The sequence below is a fragment of the Bos javanicus genome, chromosome 10 (genome assembly GCF_032452875.1).
Source record: "Bos javanicus breed banteng chromosome 10, ARS-OSU_banteng_1.0, whole genome shotgun sequence".
Lineage (NCBI taxonomy): Eukaryota > Metazoa > Chordata > Mammalia > Artiodactyla > Bovidae > Bos > Bos javanicus.
The window spans coordinates 13,415,579-13,436,261 of NC_083877.1; the positions used below are offsets into that span (position 1 = coordinate 13,415,579).

The 20,683-nt window shown below is 47.7% G+C and overlaps 1 protein-coding gene across 6 annotated transcripts in view; it reads left to right on the top strand.

Annotated features, from left to right (window-relative positions):
• Window positions 1-4,527: 4,527 nt before the first annotated feature.
• The window catches only part of LOC133255665 (uncharacterized), a 63,759-nt gene continuing 47,603 nt past the window's right edge, over window positions 4,528-20,683 (top strand). For 4 of the 6 annotated variants that reach the window (XR_009738999.1, XM_061430155.1, XM_061430154.1 and 1 more), the window contains exons 1-3: window positions 4,768-4,855; window positions 10,258-10,368; window positions 18,271-18,340. Coding sequence is in view for 5 of the 6 variants with exons in the window: in XM_061430155.1 (XP_061286139.1) it covers window positions 10,300-10,368; window positions 18,271-18,340 (139 nt within the window). In the remaining variant the exon portion in view is untranslated. Of the gene's footprint in view, window positions 4,856-10,257; window positions 10,369-18,270; window positions 18,341-20,683 lie in introns of all 6 variants that reach the window. The other 2 variants (XM_061430157.1, XM_061430158.1) reach the window with 2 other exon arrangements.

Sequence of the window (20,683 nt, forward strand, 5' to 3'; positions counted from 1 at the left end):
GGGCCCAGCTTCAGTTCTTGGTCAGGGAACTATATCCTACATATCACAACTAAGAGTTGCATGCCACAACCCAACACAGCCAAATTCAGTTCAGTTCAGTCACTCAGTCGTGTCCGACTCTTTGCGACCCCATGAACCGCAACACACCAGGTCTCCCTGTCCATCACCAACTCCCGGAGTCCACCCAAACCCATATCCATTGTGTTGGTGATGCCAGAGAACCATCTCATCCTCTGTCATCCCCTTCTCTTCCTGCCCTCAATCTTTCCCAGCATCAGGGTTTTTCAAATGAGTCAGCTCTCCGCATCAGGTGGCCAAAGTATTGGAGTTTCAGCTTCAACATCAGTCCCTCCAATGAACACCCAGGATTGATCTCCTTTAGAATGAACTGGTTGGATCTCCTTGCAGTCCAAGGGACTCTCAAGAGTCTTCTCCAACACCACAGTTTAAAATCATCAATTCTTCTGCCCTCAGCTTTCTTTATAGTCCAACTCTCAAATCCATACATGACCACAGGAAAAACCATAGCCTTGACTAGACGGACCTTTGTTGGCAAAGTAATGTCTCTGCTTTTTAATATGCTGTCTAGGTTGGTCATAACTTTCCTTCCAAGGAACACAGCCAAATAAATAGCTATTAAACAAAAAAAAAAAACCAAAAAGTTACCCGCCTCCCTGGGGTCCCAGCACCTCCTGCTCCCAACCCAGGCTGCCAAGCCCTGCCCCATGTTTCCTTCACTAGGTGTTCCCATCTTTTGCTCTCACTACCCACTCCCTCGCCCCAACTCCCTGCATATCACTGAACCACTAGCCTCCGTGCCTTCAGCTAATCCCCCCTGTGGCTCCATAACTGGGAAGTTCCTACGCCTTTGTGGTTGATTAATTTCTTTCTGCCAGAGTGAAATGGGACTTTGTCTGAGCCCCCCCGGGGATTCAGGGTCTTGTGGGAAAGGGGGCAAGATGGAGAAGGAAAGCTGTACTAGTGGTCAGGGCTCTAGTGGAAGGATGGACAGAACTGTAGAGGCTCAGGGAGGTGGGGCTAGCTTCACCGGAAGGGACACTGGACAAGATACTTGAAGGATGTGGAGGCACTTGCTGGATGGTGTGGAGCAGGGAGGGTGTGGGACTGACAGAGGTAACAGTATGAGCAAAGGCTCTGAGGGGTGTTTGGGGACCTGGTAGCCTGGTACCTTCTCTCCCCTCACATCTGTCCTGCACTGACCAGGCAGAACTGTGTCCTCAGGCAAGCAGGTCGTTGGACCTCATCCCCACGGCCATGTGAGGATCTGTGAGGGTCTGAAATAGGGGGTACGCTGTGTGCACTGATGCCACTGCCTGCCTCTCCAGGCCTGTGGGCCCCGGGGACCCTGCTCTCCAGGCTGAGGTTGGCAGGAAACATAAAACTTTAAGACCTGATGTCATCTCTGAAAAATGCTCCCCCTTCTCTGAGAGCCAGGGGCCTCATGTTTGTGTTGGGGGAGGGGCTGGCCATCCTGGCACGGCCGTGGCTGCTTGGGGTGTGTCTGCAGACCCAGTCTCCACTGTCTGACCTCCATTCTCCCCACAGGCTTCAAGCTGGAAGGACTTGGGCCTCAGGGCTGGGTGACCACCACCGCCCTTTCTGCCCCCAACCCCATCCCATCTGGGGCTGCTCGGGCCCTGCCAGAGGCTTGGAGCAACTATGATAGAACCCCTTCCTCAGGCGTGTGTGGGGGGGTAGAGGTGGGGTGGGGAGTATTCTGAAGGCCCTGAAGGCCAGGCCTGGCTGAAGGTGAGGTGTGTTGGTGGATGGGTGGGCCTCTGTAGCTTCCCCTTCCTTCCTCCCTGCAAGGGGTTGCAGAGGTGGGGTGCCCTCTGCCAAGAGCCTCCATAGGGCCCAGGCTAGGATCTAAGCTCCATGTCTTTCAGGAAGGGATGTGGTAGAAGCAAAATGTCTGGTCTTCCATGCTAGGGAGCACTGATGGGTCTCAGGCACAGGGTCAAAGTGGGTGTGGGGATGGAAGAGGCTCAGCTCAACCCTCTCTATACCTCAGGATCCTTCAGAGGGAATCAAAGGGCAGGTGTGGGAAGGACACCGGGGATTTAGGAAAACAGATTCCTCCATGCCACCAGGAAGTGGCTGTGGGATCCGCTAACAATGACTGAGGCTCCCTACTTAGAACAAGAGCTACTATTTAAGGGTGCACCCTGATGACAACCAGGGCCCAGTCATTCTCTTTCCTGGCCCTAGGAGTCAATCCTTCTCTCTCTGGGGAAGAAAGGGGTCTCTAGGTCCCATCCACCCTCTATCTGGCTACCAGCTGTCTCGAGTCTTCTTCAGCTCTGGAGTTCATTAAAGGGGTGACAGGCTGTTTTCAGGTTGTCTTGTCTCTGCAGGAACTGGGCTGAGGTGGAGGGGCAATTTGCAGGGATGAGAATGGGCTTGGTTGAGCCCATCAGGGGATTGGTTGGTGTGGTCTGTCTATGTGTATATGTGTGTTTATCTGTCTGCAGGGAGCGTTGGAGAAGGAAGTCCATCATGGGGTGGGGAGTTGATCTGGGAAGTACAGGGACAGGAATGAGGTGCTTGGTTTTCTGCGCCCAAGTCAGACTTTCTCCTGAGCTTTCTTCTGAGGAAGGAGCACACAAGCCCTCTGTGACAAACTGCTGGAGGAAGAGTGGCCTATAGAGCAGAAGAGGGTATTGGTTAGGATCAGAGACACTACAGTCAAATATATCTTTGAATCCCTGCTCAGCATCTGCCAGCTGAGTGTTCCATACAGGTTACTGAATTTCTCAGAGCCATTTTTCATATACAAATGGGGATGACAATAGTACCTGCTTCATAAAGTCTTTAAGCATTAAATGAAATGATAGGTGTAGGTAAAAGCCTCAAAAAACCATCTCCATGGGAGCTCCCTGCTGGCTCAGATGTAAAGAATCTGCCTGCAGTGCAAGAGGCCGGGGTTCGATCCCTGGGTTGGGAAGATTCCCCTGGAGAAGCGAATGGCAACCCACTCCAGTATTCTTGTCTGGAGAATCCCATGGACAGAGGGGCCTGGCAGGCTGCAGTCCATGCACCACGAAGAGTCAGACACAACTGAGCAACTAACACACACTAGTGTTTAGGATTTGGCTCTTTCACTGCCGTGGCCCAGGTTCAATCCCCTGTCCTGGAACTGAGATCACACAAGCCTTGTGGTGTGGCACAAAATGAAATAAAATGAAATAAAAACAAAATCACCAAACCACATCTGTCATCGATGCCATCATATCATGAAGGCTGAAGTCCACCTTGACCACTCACAAGGGCCCTTTGGTGAGGCACAGAGCCTCAGAGGGGAGATGCTCCCTGATGGTCTGACAAGGGCTTTCCATGATCTGAGAGCTTTGTCTGGGAGATGCCAAAATCCCTCCGGGTTGTGGGCTCTGCAGGAGTCAGGCCTTTCTGTCTGTTGAAGCCAAAACTTTGCACCCCAGAACCCCAGTCACCGCCTGAGGGCAAGTTGTCTAAGGGGTCAGGGGATTCTGAGGCTGCTGCTAACTCTGGCTAACAAAATCCAGGGTCTTTTATATTCTGAGTGTTGATGGTCACTTCTAAGGCCCACTTCATTTCTCTGAGCCCCTCCCTACCTTTTATTAATAAAAATGTGCAAACACACAGAAAAGTGGAAAGAATTCTATTGCCTAGACCCTGTGCCCGCTGCTGAGATTGTCCTTGCTTTATCGCACGTCCATCTCCCTTTCCCTCTCTCCACCCAGCAATTCAACTTACCTTTCGGATGCATTTCAAAAGTAAGCTGAGCGCATCAGGTCACTTCATCCTTAAACCCTGCAGCAGGCATATCATTAACCACGTTATGGTTCTTTTCTTTTTGAGGTAAAATTTGCAGTGAAATGCACAAATCTTAAATGCATTATTCTGTGAGTTTTGACAAATGCAGTCACGTGTAACCAAACCGCTGTTAAGATACGGAACGAGAATTTGTTTCTTTCTAACTCTGAGTCACACTGCATCTTTTTGAGGACTTTGGGGGAAATTCCCATGGGTCTCAGAAGCAGGAATCCATGTCATCTTCTTTCCCTCTTACTTCTGGCTGCTTGGAAATTCTGAGATACGTTTGTGGCCTGACTCCAGCATGTACACAGGACATGAGTTATGCGTTTCTGTGTCATCTTGTTCTCCCTTCTCCCGATTTCCTTGTCTGTTATTTTTAAATCCTGCTGAGGTATATACAACTCTACAAGCTGGTTCTCAAATCCTTTTTTTGGAACGAGACTGAAGGATTTCTGCATAAATAATCATAGTGGAATTTTCAAGATATTGCAACGGTCTGTGGTGGCCAAATATGTGGAATTGAGGCTGTTCCAGTAAATCTGGAATGAATTGACACTCTATCCACAGAGTATGAAACTGTGTGTAGAGTATGCATGTGCGCGCGCGCACACACACACACACATACACACACACACACACACACACACACACAGGAAGAATTCTTTTCTTGTCCAGACACTGGCATTGGCAGTGAAACCATCCATTCCAAACCAAAGGAGCCCCCTCACCAATGGCCTTGCCGCCCAGGAACCCTGCAGGGCAGAAGTTGGGGAGGGGATAGCAGTCTGAATAGCGGTCTTGGATGGCTGGAAGCTGGCACCTGTGAACAAGCACCCATGATGGTGATGCATCCGGAACCAGGCTGCCCAGCCAACCAGTGCTTTCCCACCGGAGCTCTTTGCTCTGGGCTCCTCTGCCGTTGATTTCCCAGGTCCCGCCTTGCATTTTCTCCCTCATCTTCACATGTGGGGAGCCCCTGACCGGCTGCTGAAGACCCCCAGACAAGCCTTCAGCTTCCAGATCATGGAAGGCAGCATGGGTGAGAATATGGGATGGAGAGGGTGGGGGAAGTCTCAGTGAAAGTGTGGGAGAAACCTCTTCAGTTTTTCTTTCCTCAGAACATTCTTTGGGTCTGTCTTCCAGACCATGCAAGACAGGAACTTCCCAGTGGTCCAGTGGTTAAGACTCCCTGCCTCCAATGCAGGGGGCACAGTTCCATCCCTGGTGGGGAAAACTAGCATGCCTTGCGGTGTGGCCAAAAAAGGAAATTAAAAAAAAAAAAAACCTCCCCCTCCCCGCCCAACAAAACAAAACAGGCGGACCTCATTTCATCTCTGTTTAGGAGAATGATTAGAGTCTGCCTCTTTACTAGCCTCGAGTCTTTGCTGTTTTTATCTAGCATTGACTACTATTTAAGGAATGAAGGTTTTCTTGGCTGCTTTGTTTTCCCTCATCCTCACACAGAAGGTGTGAGAATAAGCTCGAGAGTTTTCCAAGGGCAGGGAGCAGACCTGAGGCAGGGGCTGGGGTCCCGGTCTGACAGGCCTTGGCACTACACAGAGCATATCGCCTGGGATAAGGCGCCGTCTTGGAAGAGGGGAGCCTGGGTCCTTCTCCATAGGCGGTCTCGCTGAACCATGGTGGTGTCTCCCTCCTCAGGAGGAAGTACCCACGGATACCAGAGATGGGAGCAGAAGCTTTCTGAAACAGCCAGGGATCCAAACTGTCAAAGATAGTGAAAGATTCTAAGGCTTATATAAAAATATATCCGTGCATGCTAAGTCACTTCAGTGACTCTTTTTGACCCCCAACTCTTTTCGACCCCACGGATTGTAGCCCACCAGGCTCCTCTGTCCATGGGATTTTCCAGACAAGAATATTGGAGTGGGTTGCCATGCCTCCTCCAGGGGATCTTCCCAACCCAGGGATCCAAGCCCTGTCTTTTGTCTCCTACATTGACAGGCAGATTCTTTACCACTAGCGCCACTTGGGAACCCCATGTAAACATATATGTGTGTTAGTAGCTGAGTTGTGTCTGACTTTTTGTGACCCCAGGGACTGTTGCCCACCAGGCTCCTAGGCTCACGGAATTCTTCAGGCAAGAATACTGGAGTGAGTTGCCATTCCCTTCTCCAGAGGATCTTCCCAGCCCAGAAATCGAACCTGGGTTTCCTGCATTGCAGGCAGATTCTTTACTATCTGAGCCACCAGGGAAGTCCTATAAACATAGAAACATATGTAATCTGTATATTATATAAATATATATTTATTTAAATATATATGTGTTTTTAAGTTTACAAAATCATACAGAAAATACATGAATATATTCACATTTCAAAGAAATGGCAACCATCTCTGAAATATATGGAGTAAAAAAGGGTAAAGTCCTTTTCCTTGTCCCTTTCTCCCACCATCCCTCTCCTAGGTGGCCACTTCTGACAACTGGCCACTGTCCCTCCCTGCATTTCCTCCCTCTTTTCATGCAAATTGGGGATATGCAAGTTGCTTTGTTTGATGTTCTACATTAGTGGAGCTAAACTGGTAAGTGTTTGGCAACTTTTTTTTTTTTAATTTTATAATGTATGTTGGAGACCTTTCTGGATCAGTGCACCCAGCACTGCCTCATTCATTTTAATGCCTTCCCAGCACTCCATTGTATGGATGGTCCATGATTGATCTTACCAGTCCCCTGTGGAGGGACACTTTTTTTCTTTCCGATGCTTTGCTCTCACAAAGAATGCTGCAAAGAATATTTCTGTTCATGTAATTTCATACCCACGTGTGTGTGCTGCTGCTGCTGCTAAGTCGCTTCAGTCGTGTCCGACTCTTCGCGACCCCATGGACTGCGGCCCACCAGGCTCCTCCATCCATGGGATTTTCCAGGCAAGAGCACTGGAGTGGGGTGCCATCGCCTTCTCCACTGTATGTGTATATCTATTCCTAAACATGGAATTGTTGAGTCAATTGTGCTTTCAATAGATGTTGCCAAGTTGTCTTTCTTTAGAGATAACCTCATTCTTTTTAACTGAAGTATACTCAACACCAACATTTACCTAACACAACCAGTCAGAGATGAGATGAAACTGTGGCTCAGTATGTGGGGACCCAACCCTGCATTTTGCTCATGGTTGGGGAAGGACTTAACTCCTGTTGGGAGCTCAGTGGCAAGAGGGGTGGGTGTATTTGCTCTAGTTAGTTCCTGAAGAAACCATCACTGATCCACAACTTTACAGTTTACAAAAATACATTTCTGTGCATAATCTATCTCACTCCTATTAAATGAGGAAGGGCTACATTACTCACTTGCATCCCATTCTATAGATGAGAAAACTGAGGCTTGAAAGAGTCATACTCAAATGACCGGCATGACCAGGGTCTAAGACTCCAACTTTCAGGTGTTTTTCCACTGTGTCAACAGCCTTCCCTTTTTTCTTTGGGACACTAATTCTGTCTCCCCAATCCTTACCACCCCCTATATACCAAATCCTCCCCAAAACATTGCTGCTCTCAGAATCACCCCCAACCCCAAAGCCTAGGGCTTCGATAAACCCAGGAATATGCAGTAAGATTAGAAGTGTTTCGGATTGGCCTGAAACACACCCATGAGGCTACCCCGGTGGGAGAATTTATAACATCTTACTGCTCAGTTCAGTTCAGTTCAGTCGCTCTGTTAAGTCCGACTGTTTGCTACCTCATGGACTGCAGCACGCCAGGCTTCCCTGTCCATCACCAACTCCCAGAGCTTATTCAAACTCATGTCCATCGAATTGGTGATACCATCCAACCATCTCATCCTCTGTCATCGCCTTCTCCTCCTTCCAGCATCAGGGTCTTTTCAAATGAGTCAGTTCTTCGCATCACGTGGCCAAAGTAATTGGAGTTTCAGCTTCAACATCAGCCTTCCAACGAATATTCAGGACTGATTTCCTTTAGGATGGACTGGTTGGATCTCTTTGCAGTCCAAGGGACTCTCAAGAGTCTTCTCCAACACTACAGTTCAAAAGCATCATTCTTTGGCGCTCAGCTTTCTTTATAGTACAACTCTCACATCCATACATGACTACTGGAAAAACCATAGCTTTGACTAGACAGATCTTTGTAGGCAAAGTAGTATCTCTGCTTTTTAATATCCTGTCTAGGTTGATCATCTTCCAAGGAGCAAGTGTCTTTTAATTCATGGCTGCAGTCACCATGGTTGGAGCCCCCAAAAATAGTCTCTCACTGTTTCTATTGTTTCCCATCTATTTGCTGTGAAGTGATGGGACCAGATGCCTCGATCTTAGATTTCTGAATGTTGAGTTTTAAGCCAACTCTTACTGCTCAGACTGGCTCAAGGACAGATGTGAGGCCTGGACTCCTTTCTACCCACCCCCTCAGCCCCCAGACCAGAAAATCAGTTAAGTTTTGGTTCAGTTCAGTCGCTCAGTTGCGTTTGACTCTTTGTGACCCCATGGACTGCAGCACACCAGGCTTCCCTGTCCCAGAGCTTCCCAACTCCCAGAGCTTACTCAAACTCATGTCCATAGAATCAGTAATGCCATCCAACCATCTCATCCTCTGTTGTCCCCTTCTCCTGCCTTCAATCTTTCCCAGCATCAGGGTCTCTTCAAATAAGTCAGTTTTTTGCATCAGGTGGCCAAACTATTGGAGTTTCAGCATCAGCATCAGTCCTTCCAATGAATATTCAGGACTGATTTCCTTTAGGATGGACTAGTTTGACCTCCTTGCAGTCCAAGGGACTCTCAAGAATCTTCTCCAACACCACAGTTCAAAAGCATCAATTCTTCGGTGCTCAGCTTTCTTTATAGTCCAACTCTCACATCCATACATGACTACTGGAAAAACCATAGCTTTGACTAGACAAATCTTTGTAGGCAAAGTAATGTCTCTGCTTTTTAATATGCTCTCTAGGTTGGTCATAGCTTTCCTTCCAAGGAGCAAGCAGCTACTCCATGGTGTCGCAAAGAGTTGGACGCAACTGAGGAATTAACACTAACTAACCAGGAGATCAGCCCTGGGATTTCTTTGGAAGGAATGATGCTAAAGCTGAAACTCCAGTACTTTGGCCATCTCATGCGAATAGTTGACTCACTGGAAAAGACTCTGATGCTGGGAGGGATTGGGGGCAGGAGGAGAAAGGGATGACAGAGGATGAGATGGCTGGATGGCATCACTGACTCGATGGACGTGAGCGAACTCCGAGAGTTGGTGATGGACAGGGAGGCCTGGTGTGCTGCAATTCATGGGGTCGCAAAGAGTTGGACACGACTGAGCGACTAAACTAACTAACCAGGTACTGATGCTGGGAGGGATTGGGGGCAGGAAGAGAAGGGGACAACAGAGGATGAGATGGCTGGATGGCATCACTGATTCGATGCACGTGACTTGGGGTGAACTCCAGGAGTTGGTGATGGACAGGGAGGCCTGGCATGCTGCGATTCATGGGGTCGCAAAGAGTCAGACATGACTGAGCAACTGAACTGAACTGAACCAGGTACTAATGGTACCTGGTTTCAGGACCTACAGAAGCTCAGGTTCTTGATGTCTGATTGCAGAAAGAATTCAGTGAGAGACAAAATGATAGGTAAGAAGTGGATTTATTCAGATTCAGCGAGAAGCACTCTGCCCAGATAGACTGTGGGCCATCGTAGAGGGCAATTGAGGCCACGAAGTATGGTGTAGTTAGTTTTTGTAAGCTGGGTAATTTCATATGCTAATGAGTGGGAGGATTATTCAAACAATTTTGGGGAGTTCAGTTCAGTTCAGTCACTCAGTCGCATCCAATTCTTTGCAACTCCATGGACTGCAACATGCCAGGCTTCCCTGTCCATCACCAACTCCCAGAGTTTACTCAAACTCATATCTATTGAGTTAGTGATGCCATCCAACCATCTCATCCTCTGTTGTCTGGGTTTTGGCTGTGTTTAAGTCCCAGTCACATGGGTTTGCATCCCAAGCAGGGTTTCAGCTGGGTTTGAGTCCTAACCGTATGGGTTCAAGTCCTAAGCAGAGTTTTGGCTGGGTTTGGGTCCCAGCACATGAGTTCAAGTCCCAGTCCCACTCCCAATCTGAGGTAAACGGTTTCAGCATCCCTATACAACTGCCCACTCTTCATGAAACCCAACATAAAAGCACTCAGGGCTTTTTTTTCAGGTATTCATTTCCTTGTACAGGCTCATGTCACATAAAAGTCTAACTCTACGGGCATGCTTTTCTCCTGTTATTGTCAGTTTAATTTTCCGACTCATTCAGGGACCCTAAGAGGGTCAGGAGAATTCTTCCTTTCCCTATAGTTCCTGGGTATTCTCAGGATGCTTGTGTAATCTTTTCCCCTTGAACCTGGTCTAGACCTAGTGACCCACTTCTAAGTAACAGAATACGGCAGAAGTGAGGAGAGGTCACTCCCAGGGTCAAGTCACAGGAGGACTGATTGCCTTCCAGGTCACTCACTTGCCCTCAGGAAAGCCAGCAGCCATGTGAGCTATGCCATGGAGGAGCCCACAAGATGAGAAACTGATGAGCCAGCAAAGAACTGAGATTGTGAACAGCCAGGTGAGTGAACTTGGAAGTGGATGCTCTCGCAGTCAAGTTTTGGGATGACTGCAGCCCCAGTCCACTCCTAGATCGCAGCCCTCTGAGAGACCCTGACCCAGAGGCATCTAGCCAAGTTCCTGGATTCCTGAACCACAGAAACTGAGATTACAAATTCTCATTAGTTAAGCCACAGAGTTTGAGGGTAACTTGCTACTCAGACAAAGGTAGCTAATAATGCACTTTTTACAGTCTCCAGTTTTCTATTGCTGGATGTCTGGGCTATGTTTAACTTCTCATTAATATAAAATCCAGTTTAGTGAATATCTTCCTAACCAATCAACTTTTTCTGAATTTAAGGTCACTTTCTAAGAGTGATCCCAGCAGGGAGATGATTGAAGCCATGATTCAAATATGTCCAGTTTTTCATGTGTGTTAGTTGCTCAGTCATGTCTGACTCTTTGCAACCCCATGGATTATAGCCCACCAGACTCCTCGGTCTATGAAATTCTCTAGGCAAGAATACTGGAGTGGGTAGCCATTCCCTTCTCCAGGGGATCTTCCTGATGCAGAGACTGAACACAGGTATCCTGCACTGAGGCAGATTCTTTACCGTTTGAGCCACCAGGGACCCCCAAATTGCTGTCCTCTAAGGAAGCGAGTGATCCAGTTGGGCCACCAGGAGCATTCAGGTCCCCATTCCCATACACCCTTGGCCACATATTCCTTGGTCTCCTTGATCATCTATAGCTACCAGGTAATCATAATACTTTCCCCACCTACTTCACAGGGTTATTGTCTGACTTGAAATCAAAATTATGCAAATAACAAGTGCCCTGGAGAATATACAGTGTTCCGATAGCTGAGAGAGTTTAGGGTTTTTCTTAGAATCTCAGTATTTCTCAGAGTTCAGCCCCTCTGCATTTCATAGAAGAGGAAGCAGGGGCTTGGAATGGCCTAGGGCTGTGCTGGGGGTCACACAGTAATTCATGGCAGGGCAGGGCCAGGACAACCCGGGTCCTTGGCCTCCGTGTGTGGACATCTCCTGACCTATTCAGTCTCCCAGCTTGCCTGAACCAATCATTCAGACAGAACCACAGGGCTCTCTTTCAACCTCCGAGGACTCATAAAATCTTCACATTTTAAGGAAAGCCGGCCCCAACCCTCCCTCCCTTTGCTAATCTGGCCACCTAATGAACTGCCTCCTCTTCACCCCATGTGGCTCTGCTCAGCTCAGCCCTTCCACATCTCAGGGAAAGGGACGCTCACTCCCACCTCCTCCTCTCTCCAAGACCCCAGTCTTAGGCCATGAACCCCAGCCCGGGCTGCTTCCACCCCCTTGTCATTGTAGCCAAGAAAACAGGAAGTGTCTGAGTCACCCACTGTCCCCTGGGCTTTGGCTGTCTGGACCCGAGTTCTGGAGTCAGGGGAGGACATGGAGGGAGCATGTTGGCCTTATGGAAGCCAAGCCTGTCTGTGGAGCCCACATGCCCCGCACTTCCTTGCAGCTTGTGAGACCCCAAAGAGCCTATGGTCCAAGAACCACCCCAGTTCTTGGGAAGAAAGAAGGAGTATTCCCTTAAGATGTAGAATTTTTGTGTTGGTTCTACTTCCAACCAGTTATGGGCCATGAACTTGTCTGATGGTTCTCAAACTTGGTTATATCTTAGAATCACCTGGGCTCTACTCAGAGAGATTCAGACTTAATTTTTTAAAAAATCTCAGGTCTTCCATAAAGGTTCAATGGCTAAGATTCTGCACTCCCAATGCAGGGGCTCTGGATTCAATCCCTGGTCAGGGAACTGGATTGCATAGTCTGCAACTAAAGGTCCCAAGAGCTGCAACTGAGACCTGGCACAGCTAAATAAATATTTTAAAACAAAGAAATAAATAAAAGTTCCCAGGTGATTTCTAGGCACACCCAGGCTTGTTAAGCATTGGGCTATCTTACTCACCTCCTTAAGCCTCAGTCTCCCACCTGTCAAATGGGGCTAAATATGCCTGCTTTCCCCAGCCGCTGAGCAATACACACTCCTAGATGTGTGCAAGCACACTGAATGTGCAATCACTAGTGGAATGTGTCTTCCTGGGGCCACATGCGAGAGCTTGGGCAGAAGTGAAGGACCTACGGGTTTCCTTACCTCAGAACCCAGGTCAAGGTGACAAAGGCAGGACCTTGACAAACGTGCTCAAGAGCCTTAGCAAGCCTGTCCCCTGTCCCTCAGTGGTCGTCCTCCAAAGTGCTCAGTACTGAGCAGAGGATATGTAGGGTGAAAACAGCAGCCACCTCAGGCCCAGCCCCCAAGGAGGAGAAAGGCAGGAACACAACCACCCAAAACACGAGGCAGGGGGATAAGAAGGGTTCTAAGAGAGGAAGATGAAAAAGGAGAAAAGGCTGTATTCTAGCTGGAGGGAGTAGGGAAGCCTTCCTGTAGGAAAGGGCACAGCAAGCATCCATCTTTGGGTGTGGGATCCCCGAAGGAGGGAACCGCAGGAACAAAGGTTTAAAGAGAGGAAGGCAAGTGTAATCAGGACTTCCTAGGGTCACCTAGGGTGTGAGTTGTGAATGGAGGGGGTGTGACAAGCAGGAGGCCAACGTGCAGCCCTCTTCTAGCCCTTCTCCTATGAACATACACGTACGCACTGCATGATTCCATTGATGAAAAACAGCAAGCACTTTTGTTTGATAGTGTGATCTGATCATGTTGTGTTGTTGTTGTTGTTCCGGTGCTAAGTTCAGGCTTTGCAATCCCATGGAATGCAGTCCTTCCCTGTCCTTCACTGTCTCCCGAAGTTGACTCAAACTCATGTCCATTGAGTCAGTGATGCCATCCAACCATCTCATCTTCTGTCGTCCCCTTCTCCTCCTGCCTTCAATCTTTCCCAGCATCAGGGTATTTTCCAATGAGTCAGTTCTTCGCATCAGGTGGCCAAAATATTGGAGCTTCAGCATCAGTCCTTCCAATGAATATTCAGGACTGATTTCCTTTAGGATGGACTGGGTTGATCTCATTGCTGTCCAAGGGACTCTCAAGAGTGTTCTCCAGCACCAGAGTTTGAAAATATCAGCTCTTCAGCACTCAGCCTTCTTTATGATCCAACTCTCACATCCATACATGACCACTGGAAAAACCATAGCCTTGACTAGATGGACCTTTGTTGACAAAGTAATGTCTCTGCTTTTTAATATGCTGTCTAGGTTGGTCATAACTTTCCTTCCAAGGAGCAAGCGTCTCTTAGTTTCATGGCTGCAGTCACCGTGTCTCAGTATCTACTGTTTCATTTGGTCATTGGTTGTGTTGTCTTCTCACCTTTCCTGCCTAGTTTTCTTCGATAGTAGGATTGATGTTTGAAAGGTAACCTTTAGAAGTTACTTGAGGGAATTGCCTGGCGGTCCATTGGTTAGGACTCTGCATTCTCATTGCCAAGGGCCCAGGTTCAATCCCTATTCAGGGTACTAAAATCCCACAAGCCTCTATATAGGGCCAAAAAAAAAAAATTTACCTGAGGCCTAAAATGATGTCATCGTCCTTCAATTAGGATTTTAGTTAGCTTCTGCCGTGTCTAGGGCATCCCATGATCACCTTAGTCCAGTTTCAAGGCTGAAGACCTCATGGCTTACCCAGATATCAAAGCCAGCCTGTGAAGACCAATTTGTTTCTGGTTCACCCTTACACTTTTCTTCTTCTTCTTCTTTTTGACCATGCTGTGTGGCTTGTTGAATCTGAATTCTCCAACCAGGGATTGAACCTGGACCTTTAGCCCACTGGACGGACAGCCAGGGTATTTCCACCATTACTCCTTTTTTTTTTTAATAGTTACTGTTTATCAAATTTTGAATCAACTAATCTTTCATATTGGTTTAAAAAAAATTTTTTTTTTACTTTTAGTTTTGGCTGAGCTGGGTCTTTGTTTCTGTGTGGGCTTTTCTCCAGCTTCGGCGAGCAGGGGCTACTCTTTAGTTGCGGTGCTTGGGCTTCTCATTGTGGTGGCTTCTCTGGTGTGGAGCACGGGCTCGAGGGCACACGGCCTCAGGAGTTGTGGTGCGTGGGCTCAGTGGTTGTGGCTCCCGGGCTCTAGAGCACAGGCTCAATCGCTGTGGCGTATGGGCTTAGTTGTTCTGCGGCATGTGGGATCTTTCTGATCAGAGATTGACCCGTGTCTCCTGCATTGGCAGGCAGATTCTTTACCACTGAGCCACCAGGGAAGCCCCTCTACCCTCACTCTTAAATCGAAGTGTTTTAATTTCCCAGTCCCAGTTCTCTGCCCTAAGTTCTGTTCCCTGACTCCCACCTCAAGGATCTCAGAGATCACGTATAGCTTCTCAGCTTCTTCCCTGATCAGAGAACTCTACCATGGCAGGAGGGCCTCCCAACTCTGGGCTCTCTAGCTGGGCAATTTCTTCATATATGGTTAGCTTTTTGATGCTTTTAAGATTATTTAAAATATTATGGCCAGTTTTTTTTAAGTTGTCTTTATCAGCAAGGTGGGTCTGAGTCATCCAAATCTGTCCTCTCTAATTCAATTCTGACATGATAGTTTTTCTACTTAATTTTTTGATCCTAAAACTGTACCCTTTTTATACTGAAAAAATTATATCTAAAATATATACTTATTTGATTTTTCTGACAAAAAAAAAGTTCAAAACAACAGTACCAATATGACTTTAAAAATCGCAGCCAGAGGCATCCATCCAGCACCTTCTGATGAGACTTGGTCTCTGCAGCTCACTGGGATCTCACTCTAGTCTTTCCTCAGGCTGTGGTGGCTGCCCCAGCACAACACCTCTCCTCTCTGGGCCAAGGGGTGAGTGAAACTAGGGGTTTGCTTCTAGACTTTAAGTCCAGCTTGCAAACCTTGTTTTTCTCTTTATATGCAGCAAATTTTAACAATCTCCTTTGAGAGGTCTTGGAATAACGTTTGGTCCAGTCTATAAACTAAAATATCTTAAAATATTTTAAACTTTGTCTAAAAATGAGACTTCCTATTTTAGTACTCTGTTCCTAACTTAACCAAGAAGAGCTTCCTTCCTACTAGGTAATCCTTAGAACCAATTAAGTTAAACTCATAAAACATTTAAATTAAATAACAGTAAAAATGGCTTCCCTGGTGGCTCAGATGGTAAAGAATCTGCCTGCAATGCAGGAGACCCAGGTTCAATCCCTGGGTAGTGAAGATCCCCTGGAGAAGGGAATGGCAACCCACTTCAGTATTCTTGCCTGGAGAATCCCATGGACAGAGGACCCTGGCGGGCTACATTCCATGGGGTCACAAAGAGTTGGACACGACTGAGCAACCAACACTTTCACTTTCAAAATTATGGTGAATTTGAAGTTCTCTTACGGGTTCTAGTTTTGTATATAAACTTGATAAGAGTTCAACCTAAAACCCTCAGTTTAAATTACTCAATTTTACACTTTCAATTATTTGTTAAAAGGCTGTCATTCTAGAAGATCAAATTATCTAATAGATTACAAGCATTATAAATATCAAACGTGTAAAAATTACTTCTTTTTTAAAAAAATTTTTTATTTGGCTATGCCAGATCTTTATTGCAGCAGGCAGGATTTTTAGTTGTGGCTTGTGGGATATTCAGTTTTAGCATGTGAAATCTTAGTTGCAGGATGTGGGATCTACTTCCCTGACCAGGAAGTGAACCTGGCCTCCTGCATTGGGAGCATGGAGTCTTAGCCACTGGACCACCAGGGAAGTCCCCAGATTACTTCTTACTACAAAAATATCAGTGTCGTGGTCATGTAGCCCGTATCCCTGGTGCCAAATTTCTCACATACCTCCTAGTTCTTCTGGTGCAGTACCCCTCTCAGGCTGATAGCCTGATTGCATTTTGACTCTTAAACTGGGTGTGGTGGGCACAATAATACCACCCCCTGCCAAAGATGTCCATATCCTAATCTCCAGAATCTGTGAATACGTAACTTACGTGACAAAAGGGACTTCACAGACATGATTGAGTTAAGGATCTTGAGATGGCAGATTAGTCTGCATTATCCAGGTGGCTCCAGTATAATCACAGATCCTCATAAGAGAAAGAGGGAGGCAGGAAAGTCAGAGATAGAGTTGAGGGTAACAGAAGCAGAGGTTGGAGTGATGTGATTGCTGGCTGGCAGGGAGCCATGAGCCAAGAAATGAGAGTGGTGTCTAGAAGCTGGAGGAGGTATGGAAGCAGATTCTCTGCTAGAGCCTTCAGCAGAAACGCAGCTCTGCGACACCTTGATTTTAGCCCTGTGAGACCCACTGGGGAATTCTGTTACCCAGGACTGCAAGATAATAAATCAGTGTAATTTTCAGCCACTAAGTTTGTGATAATTTGCTAGAGCAGCAGTAGGAAACTAATGACATTATACAGTAAGTCCCCGCATATGAACAAGTTCCATTCCAAGAGCACATTCATAAGTCTAATTTGTTCGTAAGTCCAACAAAGTTAGCCTAGGTACCCAACCAACACAATCAGCTGTACAGTACCGCACTGTTATAGGTTTATAATATGTGTGCTCAGTCGCGTCCAACTCTCTGTGACTTCATGGACTGAAGCCCGCCAGGCTCCTCTGTCCCTGGGATTTTTCAGGCAAGAAACTGGAGTGGGTTGCCATTTTCTTCCCTGGGGGATTTTCCCTACCCAGGAATCGAACCTAAGTCTCTTGCATCTCCTGCATTGGCAGGAGATGGATTCTTTACCATTAGCACCACCTGGGAAGGCCCTTTTGACACACATAATACATAAAAAACAAACAAAAGAGTAAAGAAAATATTTTTCATCTGACAGTATAGTAATTTGAAATGTACAGAAGTACAGTACTAGAGCTGGCCTACAGGGGCTGGCATCAAATGAACGGGCAAGAAGAGTTACTGACTGGAGACGGGAGAGGAGGTGGGAGACAGTAGAGCTGAAGGATCGTCAGCAACAGGAGACAGAGGGCGAGCTGCGATCTCACTCATGCCTGATGTTGAAGGCACAGGTTCTTATTTCTTGCTGGATCCTACTCTATCTACCGTCTAGAAAAAAGAGATCCAGTGATGTCTGGGTAGCTCACATCTTTGAAAGTTCACAATTTGAAAGTTTGTCTGTAGGTACTTCCTATATAAATAGAATTTTTGACTTAACCCTAAGGCCTCTGAATTCTATGTGATCCTAAGATATTCAAATATCCATTCTATTGAACGTTGAGGACTTTCGAATGACTACCAGTGAGGTCACTGGATAAATGGGAGTTCGAGGTTGTCTACACAGTTGTTTGCGCAGCACAATGCCTTGTTCTGTGTGCCTGTGTAGGCGCTTACTGATACGTGATTGTCTCCGCTTGTTTCTAACCAGAAGGCATTTGCATCCTACAGCTGGCAGTCCTAAGTTCTTGGAAGGTGGTGTGCGCAGCTCCTGTGCTTCATAATATTTAGGCACCTGAGGACTGTTGGAGAAGTCCGTTCTGGTGGCCATTTGATGAGACTGGTTCTCCCCATTCATTCCTCAAACCCTCTCAGAACACTGTGCCAAGGGACCCAGCAGTGAAGGGTGCTGGGTCTGGACCCTTAAAGCCCTCAGCTGAAGTAGGAGCCGTGGACAGTAATCCTGACATGGTACCGTCAGGTCAGAGCAGGGACGGCCAGTATGCAGAACATTACCCAGCACAGAGGGGAGGGGGACAAGAGGGGTGGTCAGGGATTTGGAACTCAAGGGCTGAGAGGGGACAGCACAGCAGGTTGCTTGACATCAGACCCGGTCAGCCTGAGGGGCAGGGGGAAAGGGAATGAGGAGGACCCAGGCTGGAACTGGTGGGCATCAGGCTGGAGCCTGGTCCTTCCATCAGCTTGACTCAGGTATGCTGGATTCCCATCCTGGCCCTGTCTTGTGACCTCAGTTTCTTCATCAGAACAGAGTCATTCATACTAGCATCTTCCTCTCCACAGGGAGGCAGGAGACCCCCGGGAGGGCGGAGCATGACTTTTGTCCAGGAGGCTGGACTACCAACTTCAGCAGGTAAGCCGGGCCCCAGCCAGTATAACCACTGGGGTTTGAGCCCACCACTCACCTTTGAGGAAGTCCCCTGCCCGTTTCCCGCTCCTCCAGGCCCAGATCCAGGCCTTAACTGGCTATGATGACAAAACTGGCACCACCCTTCAATCGTGGAGGATGCGTGAGAAACAGGAGCCAGGTTCCAGCCTCAGCTGAAGGAGCCAGCCTCTGGGGGTGGGTGTGTGTGTGCGTGCGCAGAGGGGTAGCTCTGGGAATCTGAACCCTAGAGGACCCTGGAGCCCCACTAGGGCTGAAAATCTCTGGGTTACAGGCCCAGGATCTGGGGCTGGATCCACTGACCCGTCCCCTTTCACAGACAGGCATACGCCTAAGGCCTGGCCTTCACTGCAGTATCATTTCCCAAATGTGCCTTCTCCTGGTGACTTTAGGGTTTGAGCACAGGCCCTGGACACACACTCAGTGTCCCCATACTCAGTTGTGCTAACAATGTTTTGTCACACACAGACACATGGACTTGTGTTCTAAGGAGGGTTACCAGAATTAGCAGATAAAAACTCAGAACACCCAGGTATATTTCAATTTCATACAAGCAACTTATACTTTTTTAGTGTAAGTAAGTTCCAAGGATTGCATAGGACATATTTATTCTAAAATATTATTTGCTGTTTATCTGAAATAGAAATGAACTGGGTACTCTGTGTTTTCCTGGTAGCCCCACTCCAGTGGGGCACCTTCCTGGTTCTTCAGATATACTCAGAACCCCCCTAGACACACACACTGATGCTGTCAGCTCAGTTAGGTGGGGGGCTGACCTCTCTGCCTCTGCCTGGGGAGATGCCTGCCTAGCCTGGGCCCAGCATCACTGGCCAAAGTATCCAGGGAGGACTTGCAAGAGATAATGGCCTTGAAATGGCCTTGAGGAGTGAAAATGAAACCTGGACATTGTCCCCCATCAAGGAGGCCAGGTTGGGAGAGGCCTACTGCTGGGCTCCAACATCCATTAAGTTCCCATGAAGGGGGATGGGGCCAGCTCCACCTCACCCCGCCCCCATCCCCTCCTGCACCTCCACCCAGGTCCTTAGTATGGTAAGAGGGCTCAGAATCAAAGGTGGTGAATCTGGAGGGTGTTTTGGAAACAGACATGGCAAGATACGAATCCTCTGTCCCAGACCGAATCATCAAATCCAGGGCTTCTTTCGGCCCAGCTTTCCTCAAAGAAAGGCTGACAGCCTGCAGAGGGCAACCTCCCGCCACGGGGCTCGAGGCCCACCTCTCCATGCTGGTGGTGGTGGTTGGTGATGCGGTGAGTTTGGGAGATAGGTCAGGCCCAAGAGGAGGGCACCCACCCAGGTTTGAGGTTCTTAACTTGTCAGACCCATCACCCTCCTTCTGAAATAAAATACTGTGGACACCCCTTTTATCATCCTGAAAAGACATTCACAGATATTACAACCAATCCAGACACATAATTAAAAAAAAAAAAAATATATATATATATATATACTGCTCTAATTGTAAAATAAGGGAGAAATTAAAAGCTATTGAGAATAAAATAAAATGTATTTCAATCTGTAATGTTGAAGCATCACTACACTAGGAAGACCTTGGCATGTTTAATTACCCCTGGCTTTCGCTATAAACAGTAGCATTAAGAACGTGACAGGGGAAATACTGGTGGATAGAGGGGTGTTGTTCTGGTGAGTCAAATACCTGACATGATTTCCTGAAAGAGGAATATTTCTTGATAAAACTCCAAACTACACAAAGTATGCATGTTCCCTTGATTTATATAGTAGTTGTGTATTCCTAGAAAACTCAGTGTGGGCTTTTCAAAGCTGTACAACACTGTGTGTTTATATGTAAAACAGAGTTAGGTTCTCAACTAGGAGATTTAGAGACAGGTTTTCAACCGACTGGGGACCTGGGACAATTTGCTGTTGCAGGACCATGCCCCTGCCCCACTAATAGTGCCCCACACCCCTTCAGTGTGACAACACACACACATACCCACAACTCTATAGAACCCGTCCTGGAAGCAGTATCTGCTCCCTGAGGGCCGGCATTAGGAGGCCATGCAGGGAACCCTGACCCCCAGCCTCCCCAGTTTATAGACAGCCTCTGAACTCAGCTAGCCCTGGGGTCTGTGCTGAAGGCGGCACTTGGAGGTTGTTGAGGGTGGGAGAAGGGAAGCAAAGGATACAGGGTTGGCTCAGTCTCTATGTTTCCTTCTCTCCAGGGACTGTGCTTGGAGCAGGTGGGGGAGGTGAGAGCCATGAGTCAAATCGTGGGGTCAGGGCACTGCAGCACCAGATCCTCCTTCTGAAGGACTCGTTGCCCCAGCTGTTG